At 52.0% G+C, this 24,092-nt stretch overlaps 1 protein-coding gene across 10 annotated transcripts in view; it reads right to left on the bottom strand.

The window, feature by feature from the left end:
• Nucleotides 1–237: 237 nt before the first annotated feature.
• CHST15 (carbohydrate sulfotransferase 15) overlaps nucleotides 238–24,092 on the bottom strand; it is a 74,413-nt gene continuing 50,558 nt past the window's right edge. For all 10 annotated transcript variants that reach the window (XM_072804982.1, XM_072804988.1, XM_072804981.1 and 7 more), the window contains 3 exons: nucleotides 10,677–10,833; nucleotides 4,411–4,558; nucleotides 238–2,785 (listed from right to left, as the gene is read on the bottom strand). In XM_072804982.1, coding sequence (XP_072661083.1) covers nucleotides 2,595–2,785; nucleotides 4,411–4,558; nucleotides 10,677–10,833 — 496 coding nt within the window. In that variant the 3' untranslated portion in view covers nucleotides 238–2,594. The remainder of the gene's footprint in view (nucleotides 2,786–4,410; nucleotides 4,559–10,676; nucleotides 10,834–24,092) is intronic.

The raw sequence follows: 24,092 nt of genomic DNA, 5'->3' as shown, positions 1-24,092 counted from the left end.
GCGGGCCCTGGCACCCGCACACCCATGGCAGGCCACTCGTGGGTTGTCCCTGGTGATGTCAGAGCTCTTCCCTCTCCCGTCCCCATATGCAGGGGGTCCCCTCCCCCGGTGTGCGCAGAAAGCACACAGGTGAGACCCTGAACGATCTCGACGACTCATCTGTAAGCAGCAGGTGTGGTGGAGGACCTACCCCGGGCGCACAGGGGGGCGAGGCACCGCATGCACTCCCGGGCCGGGTCACGGGGGCCACATTTAATTATGTTAAATATTAATAAAAGTACAGAGTAACTGTGGTTCACTTAGCATACCTTCCACTACCGAGGGTGTACAACTGAATACAGTCCGATACGCGGCTTTGGGGACACACAGTATCTTCAATACCAGGTCATGAGAAACGCTCCCATTCACTTTGGTTTTGGACGACAGGCTCTAGGACCGCCGTCCGGAACGACACCCGGGCCATCAGCAAGAACCGGGCTGCCTGTGAGAAAGCAGGGGCGCCAGGGGCGCCCTCCGGAGAAAGGCCCCTCGAGAGGAACTGTCTGGATGGCATGATTGGCACCGAAGGGCTGGGCCTGCGTCTATAAAAAGATTTGTATCATAAACCAAATAATATTGGAAATAATACCTCCGGGAATACTTCTGTAAGAAGCAGAATCACACTACATGTTATTCACATGCATCCGAGTGCGTAGGAAAAGTCCTCTGTCGTAGTCGTGGGTGGGGCGGGAGAGCGAAATGTGTCCTCAAGTGACAAGTTCGTTGGCAGAGAAATCAATCCATGAAAAGGTGGTGTCCAGAGCGGAGGTGCCTCATCAGCAACAGAAGTGGAAGGTGCCCACGCACGCATGCGCGTGCACACCCGGGACTGTGAATAAATACACACGCACGCTGCCGTGACATCTCCCTGCAGCCCCTGGTGCTCAGGCCGGATCCCCTGCTGGCTGCCTGTGAGGGACTTAGGGCCAGGTAACTATCCCACAAAGCAGGTCTTCAGGACACACAGCTCCTTCAGTAGCAGGAACAGCTCGGCTACGGCCATACTGATGGCCCTTGCACGCCTTCACCCGGGCGGCGCATCCCACCTCTTGGTGGCAGAAAGATGAGGACGCCAGAGCTGGACAGCTGAGCAAATCCTCACGTCTGCACACATGGCTGGACACAAAGGCATCCGCATGTTCTGACTTTGGCGTATGGGACTTGTCCAGAGAGCTCTGGTTCCCAGGAAGCTTCCCTTGGAAACACTCCAGTGCAAAACTCCATCGAGGTCCCACCTGGGGCTGTGTGCCAAGTGGGCTCCAGTGTTCTCTTCACTCTCTCCCCATCACTTCCAAGAAATGATGAGACCTTTAGCCCATCCACTGGTAAACCAAGCTGCCGAGCGGCCCAGTAAGTTCCATTAAGAATCCCAGCATACCATGCGCGGCCCACGTATAGCTCACTCATTGTGTTTCTGAATCAGAGCAAGCATCTTGTAGTCTGTGAACATAGGAAGGGCCTCTGGCCACACGTGGTGGAGAATGTGCGTAATGAGCTCATTCTGGGGGGTGGGGGGGTGGGGGAGGCAGAGCAACAGAGAGCGTCCTTGGCCGGAACTAAAACTTGAAACACCTTCCAGGCCTGGTGGTGACCTTGAGTGTGCGAGGAGAGTCCAAGAGGCCCAGATTTCCCAGGAAGAGTTCAACCCCTGGAAGGTGCTCAGTCTGGCATTAACTGCAACAACTTCCCTTCCAGTTAGAAACGGACTCTGTATTCTGATTATAAACTGAGTAAACTCTTGAGGAAACATCTAAAGAGGCAGAAAAGGGAGCTACGGCTAACGAGATACAGAAAGTGGTTTCAAACATTCATTTTCTAGTTAAACGTAAGTAACGCACAAGGACAGAATGGGAGATGGTCCGAGAAACAAATGTGCTACCAAAAATTGATGATTTTTTTTCTTCTCTCTCATGAAAGTGAAGTTAAGAGGGTTTATATCTGAAGAGAAAAAGGGTGGACTTTGGAGTAAAAGGAAAAAAAGGAAAGAGGCTCCATTCTCTGCCCAAACGAAGGTATTGGCCTGAACAGTGCTTCCAAACTGAATGGAAGTGTAAGCTCTGGCAATGCCATGGTGTGACCTCCGGCATGGTGGCACGACCTCCAGTGTGGTGGTGTGACCTCTAGCATGGTGACATGACCCCTAGCATGGTGGCATAACCTCAGTGTGGTGGCATGACCTCCGGCATGGTGACATGACCTCCAGCGTGGCGGCGTGACCTCTGGCGTGCTCAATCGGATCCCAGCATCGTCAGCCCCCAGCTATGCCCGTCCCCCAGCGCCCCCACCAGCACCGCCCGCCTCACCCCCGCAGCCTGGCCACGCTGCTGCAGGAGGGAACAGTTTCCCAAGTGGATTTCCAATGGCCTCGGCTGGAGAGGCCCTGCGAAGGGTCAGTTCCCAGATTATTTCACACCACAAATGGTTATGCTAAACACGTGCCTCGGGAGGGGAAGAAGAATCTTGGGGTTTTCTCCACACTGTGAGTAAAAGGGCCCCCCCACAAAGAGAGACTTTTCAATCGTGGTACAGTGGAAACCACAGCGGGAACGCAGCCCTCAGGTCTTCCTCCAGGCGAACGCCTCGTCAGCGAGCACCTGCGCCAGCCTGGTGTTGAAAGGCCCGTAGAAGTCCTGCAGGATCCTCTGGGTGACAGGCCACATGGGCCCCAGGTTCCGGTCCTCAGGACGCCGTGCATTGGACGCGGGGCTCTTTGTCATCAGGGTCTCTTGTTTCTCACCTAAGGGCCCTGAACAGAGAGAAAAGGCTCCCATGAGGCCAGAGGCACGGCAGGATGGAACCCCACAAAGCTCCCAGCCATGCTTCGTGTGTCGAGACAGGAGTTCCCCTTCAGTGTGCGGAGATTAAAATGCTTCAGCTGGACCCATTCTGGAGTCGCTGAGGGTGAAAAGCAGAAGTGTCATCATGAAATAGCAGGGACTCCTGGGCCTGGGGTTGCACTCTTGCCCTCGGAAGTGTGGCTGGACCTGTGGGATGCAGCTCACCTGGGCCTCACCTCCTGGCTTCCTGGCCAGATACCCCTCGAGGGCAGGCACTTGGCTGCCAGCCTGTCCTTTGATAACTGTCCAACCTGCACATCCATGTGCTTAGATCCTCCTGCTAACCAGCCTGCCAGAATTTTTGTCCCTGTTCTTTCCACTTCAGGCTGCTGATGCAAAGGGCCTGTGGCTGGGCCATACTTCACCCTGTGTGTTGTGCTATGCAGGGCCCATGGGGGCAGGTAGAGGCCACCTATGCCCAGAGACTCCATGAGCTGAACTTTCTCCTGCAGCAAGGTCGTAGGGAGCGAGGCCCAGGAACAAACCAGCCACCTCCACCCCCAGCCCTCTAGACCATAGGCCTCTCACTGGCTTAACCAACTGGATCAACGCTCAGGCCCTCGGGATGGTGACAAGGCCAAGGTCCTAAGCCTTTACACAGAAAACCCTATTCCAGTGTCCTTGGGTTGCATGTAATAGAAGGAACAGAGCTGCCTCACTGTCCGTCTCAGGGACTAAAGGCAAGCTCATCAAGGCAAGAGAATCTACCAGCGGCCAAATCAAAGAAAAATGGTTCTGGGCCTTCAAAGGGAAGAGTAATCACACTCCCTCATATCACCAGCTCACCTATGACAAAGGGTCCCAAGGCCAGTGGTGGGCACACATACTTCAGGAAATATTCCCTCAACAAAATTCCCAGGCCGGATAATTAGACGGGGCTGCGGGAGATGAATGATGAGCTCTGCTCTAGACTTCAAGCAATCCTTGGGGGCACATCCACATGGGCAGCACGCCGTGTCCACATGCCCACCCCTACCAGCCATCACCATGGCCAGGAGCAGTGGGCCTTCCCAGACGTACCACCAGCCATGTGGCCCTGACAACATCAGGGGTCGACAGAAATCTGGGACGAGGCAATGACCTGTCCATGCCCTCCTCCAAGCCTTGCGGCCTCCGCAACACTATTCCAGGCACACACTGACATCTCACCCATCCTCAGGGCTCAGGCCACTGACCATTCCTTCCATGAAGCCTTCCATCCTGTCCTTCAGCAGCTGGGACCCCAGGTCACATGTACAAACCTACTGCGAGGACACTAACCTTCCCCATCGTTCTATCAGTGCCTTGGGTTCCTTGAGCTGAGGCTTTCCTTCTCCTCTCTGTCTGCTACCCTGAAAGCTTCCAGATGAGGGGCCATCCCCTCACTACCCCAGCACAAGGCTCGGCGCCTGACAAACAGCTACTGAACTAGCCACCCAGCTCGGCCCACCCCTGCCAGGTGCACGGAGTCCAGATGTGACGCAGCGAGCACCGCGGCCAACCAGTGTCCACGGAGCTCATGCCGGCTCCACGGTCTCCAGCGCGACATTCATACCGAGGTTGAGGAACTGGAAGACCCTGTGCATGGTGTACTTGACGTTGGATGCGTGGTCTTCCAGGCGAAGAATGAGGAATTGGTCTTTGTTAAAAACAGTGAGCCAATCCAGAAGGTACACAGCATACAGACCGACCTGGAGCCTCACCTAGAGCCAAAGAAGAAGGCAGGCGTTACCTCAGGAGTGATTCCCCCAACATTTTTCCCCAAGTATGATGGCATGCGTACAAGCCAACCCCAAAAGACTTATCCAAGCAAACAACTGCCTTCAAAGGATGGATTTTAAATGCCATGCATGCTCGAGTCCTCATGGAGGGTTCTGAGCTACCCACGCAAGGGGTTCCTACTTGGCGTCACGTTTAACCCTCACGATGACCCTCTAGGTAGCTCCGTGACACATTAGTAGTAAAGACTGTGGTGAAGGAAGTGCCCCAGACTGTTTGCATGAACAGTGCCGACATTCTTTGCACAACGTCCTGGCTGTTTCTGCTCCTACACCCAGCACATGACGACCATGAGAAACACCAGTCAACGCCTCAGAGACAAGCCAGGTGAGGGAACTGCCATGTGCCCGGTGCCACCCGAACACCCGTGCCAGATGGCTGTGTGTACGTCCCGGCACAGCAGTGTTACATGCAGCCACTGCACGTCCGGGGTCCTCGTCCTTCTCTGCCTTCTCTCACGCCCAACTGCAAGCTTGCACAATGAATAACCTTGCCCAAGGGAAGTCTGACCCCTTGTCCCTGGATCCTAGGAGGTGACCTCTAGGTCACCTGGATGTCCTACCTCATAAGCATCTTTGCTCATCTGGGGCATCTGGCCACCCGACAGTACAGAGCATGAGTCGCCCCAGGAGCTTTGGGCCACACAGGCTCAGTCTGACCTGCAGCAGGGGCTGGGCAGTAAAGGCCAGCCACGTGGAGGTATGTGACTGAGCCCAGGCAAGAGCCTGGACACCAGGGCTTCGGTGGGCTTCCCTGGTAGGCAATGTTCAGTGCGTAGCGTCACGTGTGCTTCTTCCCCGCACAGGCTGATGGGTGATGGTTGTCCCTTCCCTGCTGTAAATCGTAACCACGAATACCACCGTCTTCAGTGCGCCCTGGGATTCCTTCCAATTACTGAGCCCCATGGGATCCCTGGGTGGCGCAGCGGTTTAGTGCCTGCCTTGGCCCGGGGTGCGATCCTGGAGACCCAGGATCGAATCCCATGTCGGGCTCCTGGTGCATGAAGCCTGCTTCTCCCTCTGCCTATGTCTCTGCCTCTCTCTCTCTCCCTCTGTGTGACTATCATAAATAAATTTAAAAAATTAAAAAAAAAATACTGAGCCCCCAAACCACTTTTGGGGACCCCTGACTTACAAACACGTCACGACTCAGAGTGGTCCTGGCATGTTCCCGTTAACCTTGCAGCTGCTATTAAGCTCCTCAAAGCTTCAGGAAAGAACAGTCCTCTCCCCTTCCACCAAGGCCCCTTGTCCTGCACTCCTACTCCTGCGCCCCGGCCTCCCCACGTCCTCGGGACCCCACTCCTCTTCCTGTCTGCTGCTCTGTCTCTGCCACCTTCCCAGATGTTTCCATCCGCTGCCCCTCCGGTCAGGCCCCACTGCACGGTCTCCTCACTGCTGCTCCTGTCTAGTCTCCAGCAGCCAGCCCTCGCCTGCCACTACCGTAAACGGTCCCCACTCCCAACCCGCGCCCCCCCCCCACGGTGTCCAAGTGTGGAGAGAATTGGTCTGGCTTGTGCTCAGCCCCCAGGTGCCCCCTCCAAGCCTCGGCCCCTTTGGGCTCCTCCTGTCTTCCCCTAGCAGGGCTCTGGAGGCCCTGGCGGCCGTGCCCACTGCCGTGGGAGCAGACGACGATGGTGAGACAGTTGACCAGATTCACAACTTGTTTCCTCTCCCGCTATTCTTTTCTCATTCTGTTATTTTTCTTATCATGTGGGAGGACACAAAGGAAGAAAAACAGGGAGGGGGATCAGCTGTCTCCAAAATTCATCAGCTGCCTCCAGCACCCAGGTGGTTGCCTCTTTGTGTGCCAACCTGTACAGAAGACCCCAAGCTGGGCCAAAGCCACAGGGAAATGAGTATGTGCCAGCCTCAGAAATCACGTGTGCGTCGCCTCTAACACAGACAAACCTTTACAAGAACATCTGCTTGAGTCATCAGCCTCACAGAACATTTCAATTCTATGTCAGGCTCACGGCTGGCCCCTCTCAGGGAGGCCCTGCCTCACAAGGGCCATATCTTCCAGAGAGCCCGCTTTTGGAACTGGGGAACTTTCTAGAATCAAAGAAGCTGGTGTTTGCGACACGAAGGAGCACTGTATAATAGCCGGGATCCCACTCCTGACCTGGCCACAGGTGACAGACTATTTCTGGGCAGGCCTGCTATGTCCATCATGGGCAGAGCCCCCACCACTGCTCCCAGGGGGACAGAACCTGCTGGCTGAGGTCCTCCTGCAGCCGGAAACAGACTCGGGCGCTCTGCAGAAAGGAGGCAGGCTGGCTCCCATAGCAGCAGGCTCCCTGGTCCCCTGAACACCCCTCCCCCAGCCCGCCGCCCCTGTACCACTCCAGGAAAGCTCTGGTCACCCCGACTGACACTTTCTGGTGCAAGCAGCATCGCTGCTACAACTGTGCGCCATTAAGACCAACCTAGGACAGGCCCACTCAGAATTCTTCGCCTCTCCCCCGGCAGAGTTGGAGAATCAAAATGGAATGAAGATAAAAAGAGTATTTAGGGGAAGTGTCCGATTGATATAAAATTACAAAACATCAGAGCTGAGAGAAGCCTTTGAGGTGATCTGCCCCAGCCAACTCTTGATGGAAAAACAGAAACCCAGGGAGGGGTGGGAGGGCCGGCTCAGGGTCAGCTGGGAGCACCCACCAGTTCTCAGTTCCCGATCGGGGCTTAGGTGGAACTCCCCACCCAGCCTATCTGCTGTCTGCTAGTGCCAAAAACTCCTCGTTCATTCATTCACTTGTTCTGCAAATAATCAAGTGCATGCTACACACCAAATGCCCCACTTGTCAGTGGAGATGTGCTGCTACGTAACAGACATGGCCCCTGGCCTCCTGGAGCCTGGAACCTAGTGGGGGACCCAAGAAACCAACACCTGTAACCAGCAGCTGCAGTCCACGCTATCGGGACACACGCAGGGTGGGGACAGGGAGCAGACGGTAGATGAAAGCAAGACCAAGAGAATGAGAAGCCCTCCAACACCCAGGAGAGGCCTGTCCCCTGGAAAGGAAAGTGGGAAAAGGCGCTGGAACCTGTCTCTTCAACCTCAGGGGACAACGCTCTGTCTGGAGGGCTGCTAGACGGATTGCCGGGCCCACCCCCAAGGCGCTCGATTCTGGGGTCTGGGGCTCAGCCCGGCAGTCTGTGTTTCTGACAAGTTCCCAGGGGGCATCGATGCTGCTGGTCCAGGGACCCGCTCTGCAAACCCCTGCTCCGAGGCAAGAGGCTGGCCTGAGGACTGAACAGGAGAGCGTGTGGCCGCAGAGCAGTGATGGAGAGGGGGTGGCGGGGAGGAGGTGGGGGTGGCAGCCGGGCCGGCTCGCTCCTTCTGGTGCTGTAGGAGGGCAGTGAATGTCTTCAGAAGGGTCGTACCAAGGTCCACCCTGGGCTGTGGTTGAGCTGGGATTCAGCTGGAGGGAAATCTGCTTCCCTCATCCCAGAATTAAAGATTCAATCTCCTTTGCCTGGCTCTCCCCGCTGAGCAGGAGCTGGCCAGGGGCTGAAGAGTAACGGCCAATCTGCGATCTGTGACACCCGCCCCCCTCTGTCCTGTGTACAGATGCTGCCCCTGGGCTTCTCTCTCTGACCAGAGGTGTCTGCTAAGCCACCACCTTGTGGTGGCTTCCCCCTTTTATCCCACCACCTCATCCTCATCCAACCCATCTGCACTTCTCTTCCACTATGCCTCCTAATTGTTTCTAGAAACCTGCATCCCCTCCTACCCTGACTCAGCCACCAGTTCTCTTACAGAAATCTCATCTCACCCCACCCCCACTGGCTTCCCTGTCTCTGGGATACACCCCACCCTCCCACCCCTGAGGGCCCTGTACACTGGGCACCTTTCTGAAATGCACAACTGCTACAACTATCCTCCCCTCAAGCCCTCCCTGGGGTCCCAGCACCCTCAGGATGAAGTCCAGACTTCCAAGGCTCACCAGAGCTCCTCGGTGATGCAGGCTCACACCTTCCTCTTACCATCACCCCACCACCCACACGACTATGTGCTGTGCTGACTGTAGTAAACACGGTCTGTGCCCACCTCTCATCTTTTGCATATTCTGCTCCCCTCACCTGGACATGTCACCAACTCCACATCCCTGGATGACTCATCCTTTCAGCTTCAACACAAACATTACCTCTCTGAGAGAGTCCCTCTGATGCCCTATGTCCGGGTAGCCTCTGCTGGGAGGCACAGCTCCTGTCCCAGCCTGTCACTCTCCCTGCTAGGGCTGAGGCTGCACTGGGCAGTCTGTCCTGCCATGGCTGCCATCCCAGCCCGCAGGCCACTCACACACATAGTGAAGTGGTGAATGCACGTGAAGGGTAGCAGAATACGCAGCCCTGAAATATACCACTTGGCGTAAGGATTATTTTGAAGGCAACTGAGAAGAAACAATTAAGAAAAGCTCTCTGCCCTCACTCTGTTTGCCTAAAAGCAGTAAATTTGTGAGGGTGCCCTCCTCCCCTCTTGGCCATGATGGACCAAAGTTAATCACTGGAGAAACTCTAAACCTCTGTCGGCCTGAAGACAGCACCAAAGATTTGACAGAACAAACCTTGCTAAAACCAGCCCTTATCACCCCCACCCGTTTATTTGCCTTCCCACAGTTTCCTGCCCTAGAAACTCAGTCTTTTTCCTTTGTCTGGTCACCTCTTTACAAACGCATTGTTCTCTTACCACGTCACATGAGCCTGAGTTCTAACCACCCCTGTGAGTTACTCATCGAGGATGCGTGTATCTGCAACACAGACATTAATAAGCTGGTGGTTCTTTCCCCTCTTGTTAATGTGTCTTTTGTCATCTAATTTATGGGGTCCCAACCAATGACTCTAAGACGGCCAGAGCCAAGGGATGATTTATTTCTCCCCTCCATGTGAATGAATATCACTCTGATCCTTCCAACAGCCTGGTAAAGCAGTAGTATTACTCCATTTTATGGGAAGCAACAGAGTCTCAGAGAAGCTCAAACAATCGTTCAGAGTCACACAGCTGGTAAATCCCCAGGCTGGGAACTGCACCCACACCACCATCTGACTCCACAGGCCACTCCTCCATCCTACACCCCTGGCCAGATTCTGTGCAGATCTGTGCCCTGGTCTGCAGCATCCTTGACAAACTAAAAACTCCAGCAGGAGAGCCTCAATCCAACCCACTGCCCAATGCACCCTGCCTTCCAGATGACACCCCCTCTGATAACGAGACAGTGAAACCCCTTGAGAGGTTTGTGAAGCTCCCCATGCCCAGGGGGTTCCCAGCCTCCACCTCCAGCACATCTGTGGGTGGTTTACCACATGATGCACTCTGCAGAGCAGCACTTGTGAACCACACCCCGGGACAGGGGCAGCGCTGGCTTCACTGTGAAAGGCTTTCCTGCTGCACAAATCTACTACAAAGGTACGCCCACAACCCAAAAGTGGTGCAGCAGAAATCCACCCTTAGCTAAAGTGTGTGGAATTCACCACCAGCAGTTTCTTTTGCATTAAAAAAAAAAAAAAGCAAGATGCATATGGCTATATTCCTGAAGGCGAACAAGAGAAAAGAAAAGAGAGATCAAGGAAAAAACATTTTTCCATTTAGGCCCTGCCAAAGAAACACTGAAAGTCACCGGTGGGCAATTTTTTTTAAACCACCATTACAATCCACCACTGGAGAACATGCTTAAGACAGTTTGAGAGCTGGGTCCCCGTGTCTGCCAATCCTAATTGCAGGGTGCATTTTCGGAGCCTCGCTACATGGTAATCTTCCTAAATGCGCCCTCATTCCCTGCGGAGGGAGGAGAGAATTGTACCGGGGAGATCAGCAGGGAAGAAAGCCTGGTGCCAGCTGAAAGGGCCCATCCCTCTTACAGTTTTTATGTCCGTGCATATTTGTGTGTGCATTAGCCGCCGCGCAGAGGCCTGGGGAGAGGCATCTGCACATTCAAATGCTTCTCTGTGTTTATATGCTCCCATCCCATCCACCATGCCGCCTGCATAATAAGCACCACAGAGCCTGTTCTGAGGGGGGCCGGGCTTCCAGGATACGCACAGGCATGGCATTGTTGAGCGTGTTGTTGTAGACACAGGCACGCAAGGAATAATCGAGCATGCAATTTTCAAACAGCTGCAGAGCTTCCGTCACTTTTTCATGAAAGTCGTCGGCAGATTTATTCGAACTTGCGAAGTAGAGATAGTCGGAGTACAACCTGTGAATAAAATAAATGGATATTTTTACCGCCCAGGAATGTGAAATCATGCTTCTTGGGTGACAATGACAATCAACGTGCAATCACAGATCTCGTCTTGTTCATTAAGACTCTGGCATTTCTTTGTTCCCTTGCACATGGGCCACTTCCCTACCTCTTCTCACACCTCCCCACCCCTGCCAGGGCTACCCACACTCTCCTGGACTCAGACTCATCTACACTGGCCCCAGACAAGCCACCAGCACTTTCTTTGTTCTTTCCAGCCACTTGAGCGTGCAGCCCTGCTTTCCCTGTCCTAGTGAGCTCAGAAATGAGAGCAAAGTCAGGCCATGAAAATGTTATCTTCCTTCCGGTCTGTCTTCTCTCCTCCATCCGAGGCAACAAGAACATCTGTCGCTCTTATAACATTACAGTTCCTTGGGAAATTCCTGCCCATTCCACAGACATTCCAATTTTTTTTTTTTTAATACCACTTGATGGGATGAGCACTGGGTGTTATACTACATGTCGGCAAATTGAATTTAAATTTTTAAAAATGTAAAAAAAATAAGTAAAAAGGTTTTTTAAAAAATACATGAAATATATCTTCCTAGATTGGTAGGGAACCTATTTTTCAACGCAGTATAAAAACACGCCCAGATATGCATGCAGTCACCTCTATATCTGTTTGCTTGTCCATGTCCATGGGTCCATTCATGCGGATCCCACCACATGGATGTGCCAGGTTTTCCTACGGGAACTGGTGGTGTGGGTTCCTTGGCTGAACTTTACTGAGGCTCCTCTAAACCTTCTTCCCAGCTTGTAAACGGCCACATCATCTCTGAATTGCCCAATTTCAGCAAGAATTCTGATGGGTCAGTTTAGCCAGAATCCCCCACCCTCTGATATCTGATTATCCTGGATGTGTGGTGGGTTCTTCATCCCCCCCAACACTTGGGGCATGTCTCATCCCCTCAGCCTGCCTTCAGTGGGAATCCTGCTACATCGGGTTGGCCAGAGCCCTGACTCGCTTACCCTGATGTGTCCTCTCAATAATTTCCAACCCACTGATCCCCACCCTTCCTTGGCTATAAATCCCCACTTTTCCCTGCTGTACCATGAATGGAGGCCAGTATCTGTCCCCTACAGGAAACCCCACACCATGTCCTGACCTCCCTGCAATGGTCCTCAATGAAGCCTGCCTTCAGTCTTGAACAAGCACCAGAAGGACCTGCTTGCTTGCTTGCTTTCTCTTTCTTTCTATCTTTTCTTCCTTCAATAAATCTTCTGCAAATATATTTTACTGAACTCTCTGCATTACAGACAGATTTTTTTTTTAAGCATGGGATATTTCTTTTTCTTACATCACATAAATAAGCGGTAAGACAAGATGAGTTCTAACAACATAATAAATCCATCTCTCTTGGAAAGCCTTCCTGCCCAGGTTCTCTGGTGGTCCTAACTGGGAGTCTTGCTCCCCAAAGATGAGCTTCATTATCAGTTGCTGAAAAAGCCTTTGAGAAATTTTCTTTGCCTACTCAGGCATCTATCTGCATATTTTGTATTTTTGAAAACGCAGACGGCATCAGATTACATCGGATGGAGTCAGGCTGCAGACCTACCACTGTGGCACTCTCCTAATCACCTGGTTTGGAGGATTCTGAGCATCCATGAGAGCAGCTAACATGGTACACTGCAGCCTGACAGACACCTGATTCTACTTGTCGCCAAATAACTTTTTTCTTTAACAGAACTGAGCTGTGAGTTCCCACCCCTCTTCTTCTTTCTGCTTGCAGAGAGGCTAAGTCTTTGTGCCTTTTCGATGCCCATCGCCACGTGACCTCCCTGCTGCACCCTTGCCTCATACACCATCCTCGGCCTGCCTGTGGGAATACGGAGCTGACGAGGGGCGGCCCCCTGACTCCAAGGACCCACATTCTCTCTTCTGCTAACACCATATTAACCCCCCCAACTTCTCCAAAGTGGCTTCACTCATTCCAGTGAAGGCAATTCAGTGAAACTTACTATGTACCGTATGTCTGAGGAGTACACATCTGTCCTGCCAATGGTGCTCCAGCCCCTCCCTGGGACTCAGCCACACTCACTGGAGCAGAAACCACAGGGCCCCCACTGCACAGGTCAGCTGCAAATGCTCCTCCCACACCTCTCCCCTCCAACTACTGTCATGGGAGAATATGCAGATGTACCGGTACCTCGAGCATGGCTTGTCAGGGACAAGAGCTTCTTCACCTCTGGCACAGTGCCTTTGACATGACCCTGAGAATTCATCCACAGCCAGTATTCACAGAGGACACCTGTGAGAAGTCTGAAGATGCCTGGGATCTGCCCAGAGATTGCCTAGAGTCTACATACACCCTGGCATGGGAGTTTTGTAGACCTCAACCTGTTCCATTAAACACTTCAAAAGGCTGTTTCCAGACTTGTCCTCAGTGATGCTCAGTGACTGGTGAGTTCACACCCCTCAGATCCGTGCCCACCTGAGCATATTACCCAGGATGATACCACATCTGCCCGTTACAGTGTCCCCCAACATCAGTAGGTTCATCATGGCATCCATCGCTGCAGGTTAGTCATAATATAATCTAGAAGCTGATGGTTAAATGCCAAAATCAGCTTTGCATGGACCTCACAGCAATTCAGTTGTATGTGCCAAGGCGTACCATGTGGCCATGAGTCCGATGGGGTACCATTCCCAGCTCACGTGTTTCTTATCAGTCCAACTGATATTATGGCCCAGGCCAAGAAAGTATGTCCAGGAAAAGTAACAGACACCTCTGAAACTGTCATCAAAATCTATTATTTAATAGGAAATCCAAAACCAATGACTCCTATAAGACTATCCACATTCTTTGGTGGTACTGGAATTCTATCCCATAAATTACTATCTAAAAACCCAACCACCAAGTCAAGTTTTCCATACTGAGAGTTGATTTTGTAGCAATATTTCTTGTGGACGTTAGGCTCATAAATAAAACAAGAGCCCCTAAAGCTGCCTCAATTTTAAGTACAAAGTAACTTCATGAAGAATTTGCTGATTCTATACAATTGTTTAGGGATTAGGAAGTAATTCCAGGGCACACACTGGAACATGTCTGATGTTCCAACCAGGTCAACCCAGCTCTGCCGGCGGGCAGGAGGATGGATTTTCATCTTTTGGAGGTGACGTGAAATGAACACAGGGGTCCCACCTTCTGTGAGTCAGACCCACTTCCTCAGGAGAGTGGAGGGGGGATGTCTCTGGCCTCTCAGACCCCCAGGAACCCTGGATCTGCCCACAGAACGTACAGCAGGCCTCGGGGTTCCCTGAAGCCCACATGCATGCCCAGATTTATATCTGCAAAAATACATCCTTCACGCTCCACTTTGTCAAAAACATCTGAGCAGAGTCTTTGTTCATCACAACAAATGGCCATCCTTCCCATCCAGATTCTATAGATCCCCTCAAAATATGTACCCAGTACCTGTGAATAGGATCTAATTTGGAAATAGGGCTCTTTGCAGATGAAATTATGTGGAAGATCTTGAAATGAGATCATCCTGGATACAGGGTGGGTTGTAAGTCCAATGACGGTGTCCTTACAAAGGAGAGACAGACACAGGGGAGAAGGCCCCATGAAGACAGAGGGAGAGGATGGGTGATACCACCATAAGCCAGGGAATACCAAGAGCTGTGGGACACCAGCAGCAGCTGGACACAAGCCTGGGACAGTCCCTTCCTCAGAAGCCCCAGAAGGAACCTACCCTCCTGATACCTGGACTTTAGACTTCTAACCATCAGAACTTCCAGAGAAGAAATTTCTGTTGCTTTAAGCCACCAGGCTTATGGAAATCTGTTGCAATGGCCCCGGGAAATACATGCAGGTTCTAACCCCCAAATGCCAGGAAGACTGGGGAGTCATTTCTGCCAGCACCTCTCTCCTATCCTGAAACCTCAGCAGAGTCCTGAGTGTGCAGCTGGATGGGGGCAGGTGGTCGGCTTTCCCAGAGACACAAGAAGGAAGGCGAAGGAAAAGCACTGTTTGGGTCCCCTGAAGAATGAGGCTCATGCTTCACAAGAATGTTGGCAATAATCAATGCTGTGATTTCCCCACAGCTACCCTCTGGGAGGAACGGACCAGGTAGTGGCCATGGATGACTAAAAGCCACCTGCATGGTTTAAAGCCATTCAGAAAATGTTGAGAAGGGCAGCAAATGTATCAAGAATAAGTGTCCAAAAGCTGGAGTAGGCACACTCACGTAACAAGAGCTAAATCTAAACATCCACATTTTGGTCTTGAAAATCAACTGTACGATGATGAAACGGGGGAGAGAAGCCAAAAGGGAAAATACACAATAGGTTTAGCTGACATAAGCTCGTAATGAATCACCACAGAACTGCCTGGACACTTAAGCAGATCTCAGGATGCATTCACAAAGGTATGACATTGAGGACATGGGAGGGTGTCACCTTGCTCCACCCTAGCAGGTGGGGACCCCAGAGGAGGCTTGCCTACTTCAGTGCTAGGTACCAAATGGTGGGAGGAATGAGCTGTTGCATCTGAAGAAGCAAGCCTTAGGAGGAAGGACAAATGTTTCAATGACCAAAAGGCTGTCCTGTGCTGGAAGGAGACCTGAACCATCCTCCTGAAGGACCGACTAGTGAGTAGAAGGTTCTGTAATTAGTTTGATGTGAGGGAAAAAAAATCTCCAGCTGGGCCAGTCCAGTAGGAAACAAATGCCCCAGGGCAGGAGCAGTCAAGGCTGGGGGCATTGCTGAGGGAGAGCCGGCTGACACCGACACCCAGCAGGCCCCCTTACAGCGTAGGGGCTGCCAAGGCCCCTTCTGCTGAACCACCTAATTTTCTTCTTCTTCAACCATCCCAAACAGATGGGTGTTACATTTGGCCAGGACTGTTTCCAACAGCAATTCCAAATATAAGTCCGAATACATTCCAGGCCTTCTGTGCTGTGGTTATTTTAGAAGGCTGCTGGGCGGCCCCATGCCGGGGGGTCGGCCCTTGTGGAGGTGCACTCAGCTCCTGCTTGTGCTGTGGCGGGGGGAGGGGGGGTCCTGGGTCCTAGCATTGCCATGAGGGAGAGTGGGAGAAAACATATGTGCCCGGCGGGGGGGGGGGGGGGGGTGGCTTCCTCCAGAAGGGACCACATCTCTCCCGTGGAAACAGAGGAATGGCCGTCAGGACCATCACAAAGACCCCACAATGTAAAATCGGGCTGGTTATGCCAAGGCCAGTGCTGATCTCTGCAATGACACAGCCAGGGTGCTGCTCCGAACCTACGTGAGCAGAGGTGGGGGCACTGATCGCCCCACACTGGAGGCAGCCACTACTCCACGGGCCGCCCCTGCAGGTCAGGCTCACACAAGTGGGCTGTGGGCTTCCATCCCCGATGCGGCTGCCCCTCACCAGGTCCTGTGCTGGGTTCCACATGCCTGTCCTTACTCCCTGTTCAAGACCTGCCCTCTGACCCAAGACACAAGCTGAGTATCGCCACCCTGTCTTAGGAGGGGAAGACTGGCCTTTGGAGAGATTAGGGGACTTCCCAAGGTTACGCAGCCCAGGCGACTTTGCGGCTGGGGTCCAGACAAACCCCAGTTTGCCTGAGTCCTGAGTCCCCTGAGCCAACAGGCCTGGCCCCAGCCTCAGAGCTTAGGGACGGAGCAAGTAGCAGCTGATGAGAGCAGGGTGCTAACCATCTGAGCCAATGGGCTTGGGTTTTGATGTTTTGATTGTTTTAGGTGCACAGTGATTTAGAAGCAGAAGTCAATGCTGTTAGAGAACTGGTTAATGAGGTACAGGAGACAGAAAAGCAATCACAACATGTAATAGAGCAAACACACACTCAGAATAAACACGGGGAGCTTCACTGCCACAATCAGGGAAAGCCAGTGTTTATGGAGAACCACACCGGACATCCAGAAAATGACAGCGACAACAAACAGGTGTTCAGGTAAGAGCTCCCGGAGTGACCTCTGAGCACGTGCGTAAGCTGACAGTCATTGGCTGTTGCAACAACTCATTTGCTTTGAATGGTTTTAGTTCTTAAATGGTGACGTGCTCATCAGTCAGCCTTGCTGCCATAAGGAGACCCACGCAAGTTCCAGCTCAAATGTCCCTAGTTCGGGGAGGCTGGTTTCTCCTCCTTTTGTTAATGGTCTTGTTCGTATCATTTTTAAGTTGAGATGTAATCCACATAGCGACAATTCAGTAGTTCTTAGCAGACACGCAAAGCTGTGCAAGCACCACCACCATCCAATTCCAGAAGGTTTTCATCACCCCGGAAAGTCGCTCTAGGTTTTAACTCCTCCGTTCCCAGGGAGGCTCACATGAGAAGTCACAGAGATTCCCACGCCCGCAGGGCCACACGTAAGGTTCACCTTCACCAGCTCCGTCTCGAGAGCCTGAGCAGTGCCACTGCTCCCAGTTACTGCTCCACGCATCAGACATCGGAGAGGGCCAGGCTCTGAGAAAAGATTGGGGGCAGACGCTGAGGTGGTGGATGGTGGGGAGCAGCCGATGGCTCCTGGGCTGGCTCACTGCAGGCTGCGCCGGCCCTGACTTCACTGTGCGCCCACAGCGCCCGCCAGCTGCCTTCGCAACGACATACATGTGATGGTCCTATTTCCACCACCAGAAGCCCCCAGGAAGTGGGCATGCTCTCGTCTCACGCGTCACTCTCCTCCCACCAATGACATCACCAAGGTTCTGCAGCCACCCAGAGGATGATTACAAAAATGAAACCCAGAAAGCCCCCTCAGCACTCTCTATTTGCCGGCATCCAGATTCAAATCACCGATCAATAACTTCCTGACCTCTGATATGGTGCCATCAATAATGATTTATGTATATTTTTCCTACAAGGAAATAAAGACCATTTAATATGGCCGGGAGGCCCTTCTGTCTCACTGAATCATAAGCTGTGACTCTCTCACCAAGAGGAACGATGAAGCAGGACTGGCCGGGCCAGCTCATTGGGGGGAAAAGCCAAGAGTCATCCAAGGCCGTCCACATGGGTGACACTGATGAGGCTCATTTTCTGCCACAGAAGAACATCCAGGTTTGGGTCTAAACACATCCACATGGATGCAACATCTCCAGCTCACTGAGGTCATTTGGGCTGCGTTTTCTCCTCCTTTGGTGCAGCAGTGGAGTTCTGGGTTCACCTTTGTTTCTTCTAGAGCATCCAATCATGGGTCTTTAGTCAACATTCATGGAACAAAGAGTAGAACCTCTCAGAGGCAACACCAAACATCCCTTTGATCTATGAGCCTGGCATGGCTTACAGGCACTTTCACAGTTTGCCAGTGATCCTGATAGCAAGTGTCTGGTAGCAGGAAAGAAAAGGCAGTGCACAGGATCACCGGGCTACCCCTGGTTACAGCAGCAATGAAGCCAGGCCTGGATCCCAGGATCCCAGGATGTGGGACCTCATCACAGAGTGTGGCCATTGCCCCCTTCAGCTGGGGTGTGGCATGTGCTATCCCTCCCCTCCAAAAAAAAAAACCAGCTCTAACTCACCAACCTCACTAATCCGAGGTCCCTGAAGTGACCTTGGATTCAGAGTGGGCTGAGTGTCCTCCCCCATCCTGGCCTGGTGGGCACACAGCTCACAGCCTCTGCAGACTGAGCGATGGGGGCCCCTCTCCCCGGTGTTTCTTGCCTTGCGCAAACAACCCGTGTTGGAATCATCAGGACTGCCGAAGACTCTGTAAATGTTTCCCAAAAAACTAAATAGTGTCAGACACACGGGAATTTTCAGCTTGACCATTCTTCTCTCCCCAGTAACAAGATGCGGTCCCTCACCAGGTGGCTACCCCAGAACGGAGTCACAAAGGCCCACGTTGTCCTGGCCACGACGTGGCCAGCTCACCCTCCCTGCTCTGATGTCTGAGGTCCCCCGGGCCCCTGGCCCCTGGGTGGCTCACAGTTCAGCCCAATGAAGGTGACCTCATGCCATCTTTAGGGCTCATTAAAGGCATACCAGTGACACCCAGACAGACAGCTCATTCTGAGAAGCAAAATGCCTAAATTGGCCAGAAAACTAATAGGCCGCTGAGAGCCTCACTACGGTCTCCTCCAGACTGCCGCTCATCCTTCATCCTCCAGGGTTTTAAAGACAAGGGCGAGGGTGGGAGCCAGAGGGAGGGAGGCAGGGCGTGGAATTGATCTGCGGCTGCTGTCACCACCTCGACACTCCAATAGCCTCTCCCCCCTCTAGCCCTTGCCCACAGAGGAGCTCTCTGAATTTCCCTTTAAGATAATTGACCTTAATAATTGATCTATCAGTGCTGAGGAACAGCGTGCTTTCTGATCCTCATGCGAATGTGTGATAGAGGAAACGTCACGTGACCCCAGAGCACCAGCTCTCTTCTCCTGCCTGGGACGTGTCTGTGGCACTAAATCAGTGCTTCCAGGGACCGAGAGTTGAGCTATTCAGAGAAGATCTTCAGCACAGGCCAAGCGGCGAGAGAAATCCTGGTTTCAGGTCAGAGGTCTACAGCAATTCCAAAGCATGGATCGGCACGGCTTCCAGCCATCTGAGCTCGAGGCCGGCCCTGGGATCACCATCCTGCTCACTAATGTGGAGTCCGTGCTTGGGCACCATGAAGACAGGGGTCCTTACTGCTTACAGTGCTTTGCAAATGCAGGGAGTCATCCTGCTGCTGGCTCACACTCCAGTCCCAGCAGCATCTGCCCTCAGCTGAGAAGATCTGCTCCACCCACAGTTAAGCCTCCCCAGGGCAGACCACGTATAGTGAGTGGCCCATGAGCGGGAGAAGCCTCATGGGCGACAGCTCTGAAGGGCCATCCCAGCCACACAAGTCCTGATGGCATCAAGAAGCCATCCATGTGACTGCATCACGGCCCAACTCTCCACCCCGTCACCCCCCCACACACACCCAAGCTTTTCCCACAATGGGTCCCATAAACCTCCTGCACGCACACACTGCTCTCTCCACATCCGCATCCTGAGGACCAGCCTATGATAGCAAGGACAGCTTGACTCTTCCATCAAACCAACACGGGCTCCAATCCAGCCTAGCCGCTACTAACCAGGTACTGTGGGTAGGGGACGTAGCCCCACGGAGCCCGCACACCTCCTTGCCAAGTTCAAATGAGGCAATGCCTGAACCAGGCTTAGCACAGAGGGTGCCTGGAGTTAACGCTGAGGTCACTTAATTGAGGGCTGTCCCCACTCCTTCCATGAGACACAGGTTCCAGGAGGGCAGACAAGGATTTTGCTCTCCAATGTACGTACATCTAACACATCAAAGGTGTCCAGTGACTGTTTAGTGAGCAAAGGAGTGCTCAGTCTGGCTACTGCAATTATTTACTACTACTGTAACCTAGTAATAATAGCTAACGATTACATAATATTTTGCATTTGTCCAGCACTGATTAAATACGTTACATAAAGTTATTCTCACAACCCTAAAAGCAGGACTATTTTCTCCCATTTCACCAATAAGTAAATGGGGCACAGAGTGGTCAAGTAGCTTGCCCAAGGTCACAGAACCAGTGAGTTACAGAGCTGGGGTTCCAATGTGGACCATTTGGCCCCCCAAGGCTATGACTCTATCAAGGTGACCCTGGTTTGCCGCTTGCCACCCACACGCCCTACCCACCCCTGCTTTGCAGATGGAGTAAAATCCATAAAACTAGGATTCCTGTCTAAAGGCTTAACATCACTCATTACTCTGTCTGAATGACCAAACTACATGCAAATGGATGCGTTTCATTAAGTGCTTCATTCCCTCCCTTCCTAGTGCATCATCAGAAATAGATTAATTATTGATCCAGTCTAGTGGATTGTTGAAAAGTCCCTTTCTACAAGCAGATGAAGAAAACAACGCTCCAGGTGCCAAGGCTCAAGGAGTCAGGGTTAAAATCAAGTTCTCACTCGTAACTGAGTGGAGTTTTCCTTTCCGTTTGACCCATCATGGAACATGAGCACCCAGCATCCTGTGCAGGTCACTGCTGTACCTTGCATTAAGACTACATGCAGGGATCCCTGGGTGGCGCAGCGGTTTGGCGCCTGCCTTTGGCCCAGGGCGCGATCCTGGAGACCCGGGATCGAATCCCACGTCGGGCTCCCGGTGCATGGAGCCTGCTTCTCCCTCTGCCTATGTCTCTGCCTCTCTCTCTGTGACTATCATAAAAAAAAAAAAAAAAAAAAAAAAAAGACTACATGCAGGGGCAGCCCTGGTGGCTCAGCAGTTTAGTGCCACCTTCAGCCAGGGGTGTGATCCTGGAGACCTGGGATCGAGTCCCACATCGGGCTCCCTGCAGGGGGCCTGCTTCTCCCTCTGTGTCTCTGCCTCTCTCTCTCTGTCTCTCTCATGAATAAATTTTTAAAAATCTTTCTAAAAAAAAAAAAAAAAAAAAGACTACACACGGAATTAAACCCAAAAAATGGATACGGTAAAATCCTTAACAGATGGTGTGTGACCCTACTCCAAGGATCCCCTGAATGAACTACATCAGAGAGCTCAGCACCTCCCAGCCATTTGTCACAGTTAATGGAGGCGGCCTCCAAATTACAAGGCAAACTCTGTCAATCGCTCACAAATGAAGAGGCAGGAGGCTAACGGGAGATGTGTTGAAAAGAACAGTTTTTCTTACTATAGAGTCGAATTAAAGTAAGAAAAAAAATCTGCTTCTTAATTAACTAGGCCAATTTGGCCTACAAATGCTTCACTTTTTAAAACTGTCATTATCCCTTACGTAGAGAAACTTGCAGCGTGAAATTTGGCTGGCCCTTCTGGCCATAAGAACCAGCCTATCCACGTCCCACTATTCTTCTGTTCTCCTTCAGGGCGTGGGGGTGGGGGACTGGAGGCGAACTTACCATTTATATCTTTCTCTGAAAACTTAAAAGCAATTGATTTGATTCTTTTTGCAACTCCAACATTTTTAAAATCCTCTACCTCAGATCAATTCTAGAAATAAAGGCTAAATGTGAATCTGGAACTTGAAATAAAATCTACCCCCACCCCACCAATTTGTAGATGGAAAGAACAGTTTAGCCTAATCCCACTGGCAGCAAGCAACCCCCAGAACCTTCCCTTGCAGAAGAGCAAGGTTGCAGAACGACCCATGTGGGCTGATGGCCTGGGACCCAGTTAGACCAATGGGAACAGGAGTTCCAAGTGTTTGTTTCTTCAATCTAAACATTGAGTATCTATCATCCTTTCCGGCAGGGATGGCAAATAAGCCAGACATTTAAGATAGGCCATGAGTCACGGGTTCCAAAAAAGAAATTCCTATTGTTGTATACTTTTCGTCAATGTTTAAAAAGCAAATGGAACAGCTGTTGCTGTCAGTAACCCACACAGAGTATGTGCATATGAACACACACTCCACTGTGCATGTGGAGGTTCTGCCTCCGGACACGGTGCCGCACTGGCAGCTTCCCTGCTCCAGGCTGCAGGGCGGGCACCCAGGTTCCTGGAGGGACAGACAGGGAAATGGAGTGCAGGTGTGGTAGGCAATAACCCCTGTTCCTTGGCATGCACACCCTGTAATCTCCTCCCCTTGGGTGTGGCCTGGCCCTTGTAGCTTGGTTCTAACCAACACAATGTGGTCAAGGGGATGGGCTGACACTCTAATGATCAGATTACAAAAGTTTATGACTTCTGACCTGTTAGATTCTCCCCCATGCTGGTTGTGATGAAGCAAGCAGCCATGTTGGCAAGACCCAGAAGGAAGGCACTGAGGGTAGACCATAGCCAACAGTCAGCAAAGAAAGGAGGCCCTCCTTCCAATGGCCATTGAGAAACTGAATTTCGCAAATGAGCATGTGAGCTTGGAAGCAGAGCCTTCCCCAGTCAAGCCTTTGGATGAGACCTCACCCTGGTGAAGCCTTCACGGCAGCCTTGAGAGACATCCTGAAGGAGAAGACATAGTAAGTTGTGCCAGATTCTGACCCACAGACACTGCAATAGTAAGTGTGTGGTGTTTTAATCTGCTAAGTTTTCGGGTGATTTGTTATGCAGTAGATGACTAATGTAACACACCAGGCAACCCAACGAGTGGGGTAGCCTCCTAACGAAGGCTGCCACCATGGCATCCCACCACTCCCCTCCTCAGCACCATGACATCCACCGTGAGACAGTCAAGGCCTCACTTCTCTGAAAAATCGCCAGCTCCCAAAGAGTAGGCAATGGGTGGGCCTTCATCCTTCATGGATATGTATATGCTCAGCACCCAGCACAGTGCCCAACATGTTGTCAGGGCTCAATAAATCTGTGAACTGATGAACTATCTCTGTTGAGGACCAGAATAGCAAGAAACCTTCACTTTCAGCTCCTACAATAAATAGTATTTATTCCAGAAAGCAAGCAAGCAAACAAAACAAAACATGGTGACTACTTGGAATGGCCATCTTGTGGCCCTTGAGCCTTCTAAAGGAAGGCAGACTTTTGGCTAGGTCTGAGAGGCAAGTTGGGCAGGTCTTGCTTCTGGCTCACTGTCTAACCCTGGGTGGCACCAGGACCCATCCCTATTCAAAGGCTCGCCTTATGGCACTTGCGTCCTCAGGTGTAGAATCAGATCTGCAGGGAGAGAGAGACACACGTAGGGAGGTTGACTCCACTCTCCAACAAGAAAACCCATGGTCTTTACTTTTGTCCACACTGATTCCCTGCTCAGAATGCTTCTTCCTCAAGCATGTTCCTTCTTTGTTGGCTCGGCAAATTCTTACTCATCCTCTAAAACCCAGCCTGGCTTCAGCTCCTCCAGAATAACTTTTCTAGGCCTCCCGACCTGGAGCTCATTCCCGCTTCTGTACACTTCTCACCCTCCCTCTTGCTCTGGCTGACTCCACAGGCCATAACCACCACAGCCATTCCTGGCTTATGACCAGCCGTGAGCTCCCCAAGCCCAGGGCCTAGAACAGGGTGGACACACACTGAACAGGCCCAGATGCAGACTGGTTCCCACTGCTCTATGCCCAGGGAGTGACAAAATGTCACAGTCTTGGCCCTCTGAGGTAGAGGCATGGCGTGACCTTCCTCAGAAGGAGAAACTCAGGAGATGTGACAGGAAGACATTCAGTGAGCAGAAAGCACACTCTTGAGAGAATGTTCCGACCTTGTGAACTGCTGCTTGGGGCTGTCTGGGGGAGGGAGGCAGAGCAGCTGTGAAAACACCTCAGTGGGCGGCAAGGGGTCACTTAGTCACTGAGCCTCTCCTTTCAAGGCTGACAGTTACATAATCGTGTCTACACGAGAGCACCACTGGTTTGTGTCAACTGTTCTCAGG

Source organism: Canis lupus, chromosome 29 (genome assembly GCF_048164855.1).
Source record: "Canis lupus baileyi chromosome 29, mCanLup2.hap1, whole genome shotgun sequence".
Lineage (NCBI taxonomy): Eukaryota > Metazoa > Chordata > Mammalia > Carnivora > Canidae > Canis > Canis lupus.
This window is presented reverse-complemented; position numbering and strand designations above follow the sequence as displayed.